At 44.1% G+C, this 13,694-nt stretch overlaps 1 protein-coding gene across 2 annotated transcripts in view; it reads left to right on the top strand.

Annotated features, from left to right (window-relative positions):
* The first annotated feature begins 340 nt into the window (after positions 1-340).
* The window catches only part of PNLIPRP1 (pancreatic lipase-related protein 1), an 18,235-nt gene continuing 4,881 nt past the window's right edge, over positions 341-13,694 (top strand). The window contains exons 1-11 of one of the 2 annotated variants that reach the window (XM_011927820.1): positions 341-371; positions 506-554; positions 1,134-1,288; positions 1,773-1,898; positions 4,069-4,203; positions 5,548-5,656; positions 7,144-7,263; positions 7,363-7,482; positions 9,344-9,462; positions 10,374-10,503; positions 13,041-13,149. In XM_011927820.1, coding sequence (XP_011783210.1) covers positions 506-554; positions 1,134-1,288; positions 1,773-1,898; positions 4,069-4,203; positions 5,548-5,656; positions 7,144-7,263; positions 7,363-7,482; positions 9,344-9,462; positions 10,374-10,503; positions 13,041-13,149 — 1,172 coding nt within the window. In that variant the 5' untranslated portion in view covers positions 341-371. Of the gene's footprint in view, positions 416-505; positions 555-1,133; positions 1,289-1,772; positions 1,899-4,068; positions 4,204-5,547; positions 5,657-7,143; positions 7,264-7,362; positions 7,483-9,343; positions 9,463-10,373; positions 10,504-13,040; positions 13,150-13,694 lie in introns of both variants that reach the window. The other variant, XM_011927821.1, reaches the window with a different exon arrangement.

Below are 13,694 nucleotides of genomic sequence, written 5' to 3'. Positions count from 1 at the left end.
TTTTAGGGTTTGCTGCTGTGTCCCTATTGAGACTTGTAAACTATTTGGTGATGAAATAGAAAATTGAAAAGTGGGGGCCCATTCGGCTCACAAGTACATGCATCGTTACATAGGTGAAAGGTTGGTGACCTCACTCCCTGTTTTAACCAAGCATTCTGTCATCTTTCCAGACTTGTGGGAAGACTTGACAGCTCTTATTAATCTTGTTTTGTGTATTCGGGCAGATGAAAGTATTAAGCGCACACAGCATGGATTATCATCACCTGCCGTTTTCTTGAAGTAGTGTCTAAATGATAAGGCTGGAATATATATTTTTACAAAGGCCTGGATATTCGATCCGGTGGGAGAGAACATCTGGAACGTTAGACAGGGTAAGCCACCTTTGCCACTCCTTTCCCCCTGCTGTGACGTACAGGTGAGGCAAACAGTACTGAAGTCAAGGGCGTCGGTGCTCACTGTTCTGGCAATGCCTGGTGAAACTGAGTTATGTTTGAATTTATTGTAGATGCTGATCTTCTGGACAATCACACTTTTCCTGCTGGGAGCAGCCAAAGGTAAGAAACACCACTCCTGCCCCGTAGGAAGGGCTTAAACTTAAGCTCTCAGCCCTAGCCAGAGAAAGCTTTAACTGGCAGGGCTCCCAGCAGCTCCAGGGTACCAGAGAGAAGTGGTGGGCTGGCACTCTGCCTGGGAGAGTAGGCTGGGCAGTTTAAGTGAGACCTGTTTCTGGGGATCCCCCCAGTGGCCTACCTTCATTCTCGGGGTGCCCAAGGCCAGACATTTCTAAGTAAAGCATGAAACATCTGCCTGAGTTAACATATTGACTTATCAATGCCCAATATCACATTAGTCAAATAAATGTATCAGAAGAGCTAGGAATGGGACTTAGAACTTTCCAGTTTTGATGGTAGTTCTAAACAAAGCTACCAGTGGTGTCCCTGTGGGATTCAATGGGACTGCTACCAGGCCAGTATGTGGGCACTGGGGTCAAGAAGAGAGTGGGAAGGGTTGCAGTCGTTTCATCCATTGTCTTCAGACTGTCCCTGAACAGAAGAGTGACCAGGCCCGAACAGCAGTGACACCCCAGAGCACGCCTCGAGAGCAAATCCTTAAGCAGATTCCTTTCTCTGCAGGAAAAGAAGTTTGCTATGAGGACCTTGGGTGCTTTTCTGACACTGAGCCCTGGGGCGGGACAGCAATCAGGCCCCTAAAAATTCTCCCCTGGACCCCTGAGAAGATCGGCACCCGCTTCCTGCTGTACACCAATGAAAACCCAGACAACTTTCAAGTGAGACCTCTGTCATGTTAATGTCACTGTAACTGGGCACGGGGCTATGTCCACCCTGCACCTTATCTCTGTGCCCCCTTCCTCCACCATGCCCCACCCCCTCCCTCAAGCTGCCCCCCAGACCTGGCTAGACCTAGACAGAGCAGGTCGTGAGTAATGTTGGTTTGCATGAATGAATGGTTCACATTTGCCAGAACCTCTAGCTGCCGTGTGATTCTGGTCTGGAGCAAACAGCTTACTGTCTAACAAGAACCACAGGGAAGGTAAGAACTCAAACCACAATCCAGGCCTAGTAGAAGCAGTGATTACTCACCTGGAGAGACGGGGCAGGAAAAGGGAGATCGGGGTGGGCTTCATGGAAGAGGTGGCTTTTTGCTGAGCTTTGAAAAGTAGAGGCATTGGAACAGGCGGAGATGAGGAAGGAGAAAGACAGGCCTGTGAGGCTGGGCTGCGAAAACATGTAGCACTTCTGCATTTGTCACAGATTCTCCTCCCCTCTGATCCATCAACAATTGAGGCATCAAATTTTCAAACAGACAGAAAGACCCGATTCATCATCCACGGCTTCATAGACAAAGGAGATGAGCGCTGGGTGATAGACATGTGCAAGGTAGGAGCCGGCTCTGATCCCTGCGGCCAGCTGAGGCCAACACTTCCTGCTGACATCTCTGCCTCGCTTTATGCACTCAAGAAAACTTTACATATTAGGTAACTTTATGCAATTAAAATGCTTCTCTTCACAAAAATTAAAATGCCTTTCCATGTTTCTGCACTACATCTGCACCCTGAAGCAACCACATTCGCTATTAGAAAAATACTCCTACTATCTAATTTCTGGTTAAACCAAGGCCCGATGTTTTCTGCTTCCATTTTTAGTGAGAGTACTTTGTATCCCATAAACACGGGGCTATAGGGCTTTTTTGGTTCAAATCTTTCCCATATCCCTGAGAGGCTGACATGTGTTTCTCTGACCATTTAATTGGTCTCAGCACTTTGGGAGGCCGAGGTGGGTGGATCACCTGAGGTCAGGAGTTCGAGACCAGCCTAGTGAACATGGTGAAACCCTATCTGTACTAATAATACAAAAATCAGCCTGGCGTGGTGGCAGGTGCCTGTAGTCCCAGCTACTTGGGAGGCTGAGGCAGGAAAATCGCTTGAACCCGGGAGGCAAAGGTTGCAGTGAGCCAATATTGCGCCACTACACTCCAGCCTGGGCAACAGAGCAAGACTGCATCTCAAAAAAAAAAGAAAAGAAAAACAGAAAACTAAAATTGAGCTACTGCAATGACAGAGTAGAAAGTGCCACCTACACGTGATATAGGTCAGAAGGAGAGCAACAGAAGAATATACACACGTGCGCACACACACACGGACATGTGTGCAACTTGTGCATATGCGCACAAACACACACACACGTGCGTGCGATATACCACAATATACCGTCATCCTTTCTCTTTATGTGGAGACTGGTTCAATCGATTTTTCTGTCATCTAAGAATTTACCCCAGGAGCCTGCCTTCCACACATACATTAATAACACCAACCGGTAATGTCAAAAGGAAAAATTACAAACCCAGAAAATTAAAGACATTCTGCACTTGGCCTTGGTTTAGCAGGCATTTCACTCTTGGCACCTTTCCTGTCCTATCATTAATAAGCATCTTATTGATGCAGTTTATGCTCCAAATTTTCCAGGCTTGTGAAAGATTCCTTAGGATAGCTTGAAAATGAAAGTCCTGACCAGGCGCCGTGGCTCATGCCTGTAATCCCAGCACTTTGAGAGGCCAAAGTGGGTGGATCACCTGAGGTCAGGAGTTCGAGACCAACCTGACCAACATGGTGAAACGCTGTCTCCACTAAAAATACAAAAATTAGCCAGGTGTGGTCGCAGGCGCCTGTAGTCCTAGTTTACTCAGGAGGCTGAGGCAAGAGAATCGCTTAAACTAGGAGGCGGAGGTTGCAGTGAGCTGAGATCGCGCCACTGCACTCCAGCCTGGGTGACAGAGCGAGACTGTCTCAAAAAAGAAAAGAAAAGTCCTGAGGAGAAAACTCCCACTATCTCTGTGCAAGTGATCACACATATTAGTATACTGTATGTGGAACGATTCCAAGTGGATTTTAAATTTATAGTACCCTTTTAAATTCAAGCTGGCAGAATGTAGTGCCTGGCAGAACTCCTAAAGATATATCAGCTCCTTCGACATCCAGGAAGACATTTTCCTTCCAGAATTCTTCAATCTCTTTTAAATCAGTACAGTTCTATTTTTCAAATATCTACATGTGTCTTCTCCATGAAGTACTGTGTCATCATGACTATAAAAATAGTGAAGCTTCTCTCTCAGTTTCCAGCTCTGTAAACACCCAGCAGGCTGTGGCATCGCCAAGAGCCTGAAAGGATGCCTCATAGTCAAATCCGCAAGGTCATTTTGACACTGGCCACCAGAGATTGCACCTACGCCTTTTCTTTTTTCGAAACAGGACTCTTTTCATGATGCAATTGTTTTTCCCTTCCTAATCAACCTTACTGAATTTGGTTGAAGGAAACCAGAGAGTGACCAGTTTCCAATTAATCTGCAAGCTGGAGGGGAAATCAGTTTGCCTTTCTCATAGCATTCGCCCTGAAGGATAACTCTTAATTACTAACAGGATTCCCTAATAGAGTCTAGTTTATCTCGTGCCCTAGCTAGGAGAAGAGAGAAGTGACCATTTCTGAGCCCTGGCTGGATAAGGTTTCCCCTGCTCCCATGATCTCCCCAATCTTGCTATCTCCCCAATACCAGAACCTGTTCAAGGTGGAGGAGGTGAATTGCATCTGCGTGGACTGGAAGAAGGGCTCCCAAACCACCTACACACAGGCCGCCAACAATGCGCGAGTGGTGGGCGCCCAGGTGGCCCAGATGCTCAACATCCTCTCGGTGAGTCAGCTGGCTGGGCTACGTGAGGAGGGAAGTAGTGCCTGCTGGTCTCTGGTAGAGATGCAGCTAAGAGTTATGGATTAAAGAAGGAGAAAAAATTGATATCCAGATCTTACTTCTAAAACTCTGAAATTTGCCTTCATAATGACACGCCAGTGGAAGCAAAAATGAGAATTGCTAACACTTAGAAGGTTTTTTTTTTTTTAAATCATCTTCAATTTACAGATAAAGAAACTGAGGCCCAGAAAGTTTAACTAGTTTGCTCCCAAAGTCATAAAGCAAATGAATAGAAGAGGTGCCTTTTGATCCAGATCATCTAGCTTCAGAATTCACCCACAACACCAGGTGGGCTCTGTTTGGGGTGAAACACAGCATGGCCAGAGAGAGCCACAGAGAGCCAATGGACAGTACGTGCAATTGGCATGTGTCAACTCTACTGGCCTGGTGGTGTGGGTGCTATTGATGTTGGGGAATTCCTTCTGCCACAATCATTTCACTTATTTCTTCCTACACTGTTTCATTTTAGCTAACTCTTTCAGTCTTTAGTTCTTTACGTTTCTAATCCTTTGTGACTATTTTCTGTACTAGGTAATGACCAGAGCCATTTCTCTTATAGCTAAAGGGTCTACAAAATAACCAACTTCTCCACTCCTGCAGAAATCAAAACCCATGGTATTTGTACAAGAAGTATGGGAAACCAATAAATGAAGTGCCTTTGGGTGAACGTCTCTGAGAGCAACATGTGCAAATACCTCATAGCTCTATTTGATTTGCTCGTTCACCAGTTTTTTTGGAGCACAATGTCAGGAGTGTGTGAGGAAGTTAAAAAGACACATGAGGTCCCAGACCATCAAGGAGCTTGCAGTGAAGACTTGCAATGCCAGTAGAGTGTGATCTATTAGTGGGTTCTGATGGGGAGGGTAGGAGCTTTGCAGGAACACATAGAAGGCAGCTAATCCACACTGACAGGGCAGGGAAAGGGATTAAGGTCTCCCAAGGAAGAGACGTCTAAATTGAGAGCTGAAGGCTAGTCTGTTGATGTTAGCTGGCAAGTGCTTGAGGGATAGACAACAACAGGAAGAGAAGAACGAACCAGGCCCAGAGGTGAGAGGCTATGATGTATTTGGGGGTCTGAAAGTTCAACAAAGGGTTTGGCTGAAGAGTCTAGAAAAATAGCTGATGAGTTAGGAAACCTCTGAGGCCTTCAAAATGAGTTTGAGCTTGATCCTGAAGGCAGTGAGAGGCATGGAAGTTTTTCAGCAGAGGAGTAATATCCATCAGGCTGGCATTTTAGAAAAACTACAGCAAAAAAAATGTCCTGAAAATACAATCCCCCCACTCCAGAGAGAGTACAGCTATCCGCCTTCCAAAGTTCACCTCATCGGCCACAGCCTGGGAGCCCACGTGGCTGGAGAGGCAGGGAGCAAGACTCCTGGCCTGAGCAGGATTACAGGTAAGGCCTCAGGGGCAGGACCCCAGTTTTGTCCCCAGAAACCCCAGAATGAGGTCTCAAGAATGCAGCCCAGTTCCGAGCTCCCCTGAAGGAGACTGCCCCCCTGGCTGTGATACAGCTGCTTAGAGCCTACGCAGAACATTTTAGGGAGCCCCCCAAGAAGCTCATGTGCCACCTTCATGGCAAGGGAAGGGTGATTTTGTTCCTCTTTGCTTCTTCCACCTCTGTCCTAGTGCCTCCTTTCCAAGTCCCAGTTTTCTGGTGGTGTTGGTTTCTAAGCAGGACTGGGCACCCAGGAAAAGGCACAGTGAGACTAGTATCAACATAAGCGAAACATAATCAAGGAGGGTCTATATTGCCAAGTCTTTCTCCCTTCTCTTTGAAATCAAGGGCAGAATAGAATCTAAAAATTGTTTCCCACTGCTTCTACTGGTAGAAGAAACCCAGTCGCCGTTATGGCCAAAAGCATTCTTTTAACCCAATCAAAGCATTTGAATTATAACAGCAACAAGATATATCTACATAATATGATGGTGATCATAATAATAATGTTATTATAATTATAGTAAGCATAGATTAAGGGCCTGCTTATCCCAAATACTGCACAAAAATGCTTTATATTTTCTCATATAATTCTCAGAACTGAAGAAAAAGGCTCAGGGATGCAAATAACTTGCCCAAAGCCACACAACTCATCAGTGGGAGAACCGAGATCCAGACCTGGTTTTGCTGATGTTTGGCTCAAGCAACTCTTTATAAGAAATCTCTCTTTTATTTTCAGCTGGCAACTATATTCGTGTTCCTATTTTATCAGCTGCTCTAACCAAGCCTTCAAAAACGATTAACAAATCCAAGATCCCTGCTAAGAAGGAAAATTGTCAAAAATAATAATTATTAATATCTTACATATATACACATGAGTATACACCAGGCATTGTGCTAAGTGCTACATAGCAACTCATTTAATCCATAACAACCATATCTAACAGATACCATTATCACTCCATTTTGTAAAATGAAGAACCTGAAGCACAAAAAGGTAGAGTGACATGCTCAAGGTCATGCATCTTGTCCCAAAAGCAGCTGAGTAGGAATTTGGAGCCAGGCAACCTAGACCCAGAACCTGTGTTCTTAACTATGATACCACATTGCTTCACCCCTTTCTTTCGACAAACTTGAGGAGAGAAAGGATGTTGAAGAAGAAAGATACACAAGGAAATGGGAAACTCTGGTGTGTAAAAAATCCTTGCTTAAACAAAATCTAAATTTCTTTGCTCATCTGCCCTCCTCCATCCATGCCACTGGGAACCCCTTTGCATTCAGACTCTATGTCCTCATATTTAGCACCCAAGGTCATGACACTGCACAACTCCGGGGCATGGTACCCCTTGATTTGGGCAGTGCATAGCCTGGGCAGCTGTACACCTTGGTGCTGCTGACATCTATAGTCAGGTCTATTGTACTGCAGTGCTGATCATCTCTTTTAGGGTTGGATCCTGTAGAAGCAAGTTTTGAAGGTACTCCTGAAGAGGTGCGACTAGATCCCTCTGATGCTGACTTTGTTGATGTGGTTCACACGGATGCAGCTCCCCTGATCCCATTCTTGGGTGAGGCCCACGATGCTCCAGCTGTGAGCATGCATGACTGTGTTTTAAGCATGAAAGTCCTGCATGACAGAAAGCTCATTGCTGTTCTAAACACTTCAGGTTTTGGAACGAATCAACAGATGGGTCATCTTGACTTCTTCCCTAACGGAGGAGAGAACATGCCGGGATGCAAGAAGAATGCCCTGTCTCAGATTGTGGATGTAGATGGCATCTGGGCAGGTAAAGTCGTGGTGGGGTGAGGGGAACAGGGCGGGTGCTTTCCTGGAGCGACCAATACCTTTGTATAGCAAATCTTAAGAATAAAGATGAAACTGTCTTTAAAAATATACAATTCCCTCTTCTGAGGATTATTTCGGAAAAAAAAATGTAGCTACATAGTATTTGTTATATCTCAGCTTTACTGCTTTTGTACTTCCTTAAAACTTTGCTGTGGATGTCCTGGCATGTACAAGCAACAAAGAATTATGAAACTGTCACTTAAAGCTGTGACTCCAACAATCAATTGGTAGTTACCTGATAGAGCCAGGAAATAGCATAAGAGCAAACATCCTGACTGTAACTAAGAGACTTTTGCTACAAATTCTCTCTTGGGAATCAGTGATAAGGTTCAAAATGATAGAATCAGCTCCCCTTCAGTAGCTAGAATGAGAATATTCCCAATAGTTTCCACAGCAAGCCTATTTGCAAAATGAGAGCCATTGCTCACCTATGTTGAGTAGGAATGAGGAGCAGTCACAGTTAAGGAAGGTGAGATGGGAGACTGTTATTGGACGTGGTTATTCTTTATTGTTGATCTAGCGCACTTGGGAAGAGAGGGCATCCTGCAGACACAGCTCTGACTCTGTATCTAATGAGACCAAAAGGACAATGGACAGGTGAAGTTTTCATCCAGACTTATTATGTGGCACCACACAAGAAAAAACACTTAGTAGTCTGACCAAATGTAATGAGTAAAGATTTTTATTGAATTTCATCCAAATGGCTTGGCATATATGGATGCCATCAAAGCAAATATTAAGAATGAGGACAGGCCAGGCATGATGGCTCATGCCTATAATCCCAGCACTTTGGGAGGCCAAGGCAGGCAGATCATTTGAGGTCAGGAGTTTGAGACCCGCTTGACCAACATGGTAAAACCCCGTCTCCACTAAAAACACAAAACTTAGCCAGGCGTGGTGGTGCATGCCTGCAATCCCAGCTACTCGAGAGGCTGAGGTAGGAGAATCATTTGAACCCAGGAGGCAAAGGTTGCAGTGAGCCGAGACCATGCCATTGCACCACAACCTGGGCAACAAGAGTGAAACTCCATCTCAAAAAATAATAATAATAATAATTTTTTAAAATGAGGACATATGCAGTTTGTCTGTCACAGCCTCGTGAGGGTTTGCATGCATAGGGCAGCCGAAACTCTTCATCAGTAATGGCCCAGCAAGCTCAGGCCAGGTCTAGAAGGTATAATGTAACATTTGTCACTTGGCAGGAGTTGCAGGGAGCCAAGAAAGGTTGCAAGGAAAATCAAGACACTATGAGAGTGAAGCTCATACAAAGCCACCTAAAGTTATACAGTCCTTGTTTTTATTTGTATAACTGCTGCATGGAAATGTCCTCACATTGGCTTGGTCATGCCACATCTAGTCATGTCTTTGAGGACCTCCAGCATGGTGCCTGGGACATGAGATGGCACAAAGGTTAGAAGGATGGGCTCAAGACCAGATGGGCATGGGTTTAATTACCAGCCTTCCCACCTATTAGCTAAACTGTAAATCTGAGCCTATACTCTGTAGTTCTTTCTGTAAAATAGGGATGAGATGATAATGTATAAATAGGAATGATACAGTACCCACCTCCTAGGAAGACTGAGGATTACATGGACAAGGCATGTAAAGTGATCAGAACGTTGCCTGGCACACAGAAAGCACCCTCTATATGTTAATTGTCATTATTGTGGCTGAATTTTGGATTTATCTTAAGTTTCTGAAAGTATGGTCCTACTTTGGAGCCATCTCATTTGGAGAGAGAGGCAGAGAAGCTGTTTCAGCCCCTCAACCACCTGTTCAGGCTTCCTTATTGGTTTTCCCAGGAACCCAGGATTTTGTGGCTTGCAATCACCTAAGAAGCTACAAGTATTACTTGGAAAGCATCCTCGACCCCGATGGGTTTGCTGCATACCCCTGTGCTTCCTACAAGTCCTTTGAGTCTGTAAGCTATTGTCCTGCCTCCAGCAATGGGCATCACCCCACTGCGGGACTGTTGTCCTGCTGTGTTTGGGATTTGCAATGCCTTCTCACTACATGTTTTGCATTGTCCCTCAGAGTTCATGGTCCTGTGGAGTGGAAGAGGAAAAAACATAAATGACTTTAGGCAGGAGGTGGCTAAAATTTTCGATGAGATGAGTCATGTGGCAGAGGAAAACTGGGAAATCAGAGAGAAAGAGCAGTCAATTCAATGATATAGAGAGGATTCCTGTAGGAGGCGACCTCTGAATCTGGCTTAAAAATGATAGAGTTTAGAAAACACAGGAATGTACATTTCTGGCACGGGCAGAGCAAGAGTAGAAGAATGTATAGAGAATAATTCACACCAGAGAGAAAGCAAAGTGGATGCTGGAGTCCTATATGCCAGACTGGCAACAAGGGGAGAGATGGAAGAATGACAGGCTAGAGACTGCCTACTCTAGCTCATGAGAGCCAGTGTGAGTATCCCTTCCCAACTCCACATTCAGAGACATCATGTTAGTAGCCTGAAATTGGCCACAGTCAGAGTATTTACACCACCGAAATTGGTAGGCACTGCAATCCAGGGTTTTTGTCCCAGAGAGTTGGCTGCTTATCATTCACCACTTCACCATTTAACGGAAGGTATAATTGATCTAACCTAGGTCCTGGGCATCAGTATTTTTTAAAGCTCCTCAAATAATTCTAATGTGTTGTGCCTAAAAGTTGGGAACCCTGATCCGGATGAAGGTAACTTAGAGATTATCTGCCCCAACCCCTTTGCTGTCACAAAGGAGAACGCTTAGGCTGTAGGAAGATTGAGTGTCTGCTCCCTCAGATGTATCAATCATGCAAATACAAATTCTCCTTACAGTCCCATCGATCTCTTCTCATTAGGACAAGTGCTTCCCCTGTCCAGATCAAGGATGTCCACAGATGGGTCACTATGCTGATAAATTTGCTGGCAGGACAAGTGAAGAGCAGCAGAAATTCTTCTTGAACACAGGAGAGGCTAGCAATTTCGCTCGTAAGTTGCACTTTGACTACCTGCCCATGTAAAGCAAGTATATAGTTTCTGTTACAAATGAGGGGCTTGCTTTCAACCTGAAATATTTGTGCATACATTTTGATTATCTTAGAAATGGACATGTTCACCCAAACTATCCCAGTTACAAGTCAACTGAGGATTTAGACAGAGTGTGCATTTCTTCCATTCTGTTTCTGTGGCATGAAATGAGAGCAAGCCCTTGTATTTCTCTGGCATGAAATGAGAGCAAGCAAATAGTATAATTAATAGGATGAGGCCAATTTGCACATCCCTGTGACCAGCTACCCTGAATTTGTACCACTCCACAGTTCATCGTTTCTTTCCTTTTTAAGGCCGCATCAGACACACCTGTTCTTCTCTTCATTCAGCAAAGATGTAATTGGTACCAGCTCTTTGCTGGGCTGTGTCCCTTAAGAAGCCCAGCTCCATTCTCTGATTTCCCCTTTCATCCCTGATGCCCAGGGGCTGTCTTGCTGGTGGAGTGCAGGTGGGAATCAGGGGGAAGGATGATTTCTCTCTAAAACCAGCTGAATGAACTAAGACAATGGACTAAGACACAGGGTAGAGACTGGGCATGTTCGGACCACTTAGTACCAACTTGCCCTCTGACAGTTCCATAGGAGGTGGCCCAGTAAAGACAGAGGTTATATATTCATATAAATATATAACACATCTTACATAGTTTTTAAAGTCAGAGTTATTGAGGTATAATTTATATTCGGCAAAATGCACGCTTTTTAACATACACTTCTATGAGTGTGGACAGATGAATAGTTGTGTAACCACCTCCAAATCAAGATACAGAACATTTCTATCACCATATATATCACTCTGTATTTTTTTGTAAGAAGACATTGGTTAATCAATCCTTCCACTGATGTTGTGATGCATGAAATACTTGCCAATATTTCAACAACAAATTAAACATTCAAAAATCATGTATTCATTCCTCAATCAACAATTATTTATGGGCCACAGACTACGCTAGACACTGAGGGTGCAGGGACGAACAAGACACTCCTCTCATGAAATTAATAATCCAGCCGAAGAGAGAAACTGAGCAAGCAACTACAAGTGTGTTGGGATTGGTGGCTGTTGCCATGACATTATGGGACAGGGAACCTGGCCCTGACCAGAAGGAGGGTCAGGGACAAGGTCTCTGAATATATGAAAAATGAATAGGAGTTAGGCAAGAATCATGTGTGTGTATATTAATGTACATCTGTGCACATATGTGGGTGTATGCATGCATGTGTGAGTGTGTTTATGTGTGCATGTACCTTTGTGTGTATGCATGTGTTTATATATGTATGCATGTGTGTCTGTATGTTTACGTATATGTGGGTGCATGTGTGTGTATTCGTATGTGGGTGCCTATGTGTATGTGTGTGGTTATATGTGTGTAGGTCTGTGTGTGTGTGCACATACACATGCATGTTTGTGTATATGTATTTGTGTATTTGCATGCACATGCGTATGTTTGTGTAATGTATTTGTGTGTGTGCACGCACATGCATATGTTTCTGTATATGTATTTGTGTGTGTGCACGCGCATGCATATGTTTGTGCATATGCATTTGTATTTGTGTGTGTGTGTGCATGCAGGCCCCGGGATAGCACTTCAGGTAGAAGCCTAAGTGACAACTGCTCATGCACCTACTCTGTGCTAGAGACTGCCCAGGGTCCTGAGGAGCAAAGATGAAACACAGTCCCCGCCCTCGAGGTGGTTGCCAGGCTGCACTCCCGAGCTACCTTCCCAAATGTGGAGACAAGCCCCTATTCCCTCTCTCTTCACCTTAACTCACTGTATTGTCATTCTGGGGCAGAGCTGGCCAATAGAACTTTCTGCAATGAGGGGCATATTCTGTGTAGCCATTAGCCTCATGTGGCAATTTAACATTTGCAACACAGCTAATGAGTTTGAGAAACTAAATTTGTAATTGTATTTAATTTGGATTTAAATGTAAGCAGCCACATGTGGCTAGTGACCTCCTCACTGGGCAATGCAGTTCTAGAGAGGGATATTGCTGAATACATACTTCTCCTTAAGGCCTTGTTTGATTTGTAGATTAACAAGTAGAATTTCTTATACTTTGGCTAGGCGTGGTGGCTCACGTCTGTATTCCCAGCACTTTGGGAGGCTGACACGGGTGGATCACTTGAGGTCAGGAGTTGGAGACCAGCCTGACCAACATGGCGAAACTCTGTCTCTGCTAAAAACACAAAAATTAGCCAGGCATGGTGGTGCTTGCCTGTAGTTCCAGCTACTAGGGAGGCTGAGGCATGAGAATCACTTGAACCTGAGAGGCGGAGGTTACAGTGAGCCAAGATTGCACCACTGCACTCCAGCCTGGGTTACAGAGTGAGACTCCATCTCAAAAATAATAATAATAATAATTTTTTAAAAAAAAATTTCTTATGCTTTGATGCCTCAGAGTAAGAGAAGGAGACAAGTCTGGGATGTAGGCTACCTAATTTGTATGTGAATAAGTTGAACTCTTCCATCTCCTGTGCAGGCTGGAGATATGGGGTTTCCATCACACTGTCTGGAGGAACAGCCACTGGTCAGATCAAAGTTGCTTTGTTTGGAAATAAGGGAAACACTCACCAGTACAATATCTTCAGGTAATTTGCCATTTTAATACTACATCTCATTTGATGATATACACAGTCTTCAAACCACACACTTAATTTGAACACTTATCATCTCTTCATATGTCAATGGTTTTTAATTACAGTCATGTAACATGTAACAACATTTTAGTTGATGGACAACATACACAACAGTTGCTCTATAAGTTTGTAATACCATATTTTTACTGTACTTTTTCTATGCTTGGGTGTTTAGATACACAAATACTTACCACTGTATTCCAATCATCTACAGAACTCAATACAGTAACATGCAGTACGGGTTTGTAACCTAGGAGCAATAGGCTGTACCATACAGCCTAGGTATGTAGTAGGCTGTGCCATCTACGTTTATGTGAGTACATGCTATTATGTCCACACAATGATTAAATCACCGAAGGACACATTTCTCAGAACATATCTCCATTGTTAAGCAACACAGGACTATATTACTTTATGACTGAAGTTAATTGCAGACTTCTGCTAATAATTTTTCTTTTCTGTTATAAACCTAGGCATTTCATTCTTTCTCTCTCTCT

The sequence above is a fragment of the Colobus angolensis genome, unplaced genomic scaffold (genome assembly GCF_000951035.1).
Source record: "Colobus angolensis palliatus isolate OR3802 unplaced genomic scaffold, Cang.pa_1.0 Scaffold75, whole genome shotgun sequence".
Lineage (NCBI taxonomy): Eukaryota > Metazoa > Chordata > Mammalia > Primates > Cercopithecidae > Colobus > Colobus angolensis.
This window is presented reverse-complemented; position numbering and strand designations above follow the sequence as displayed.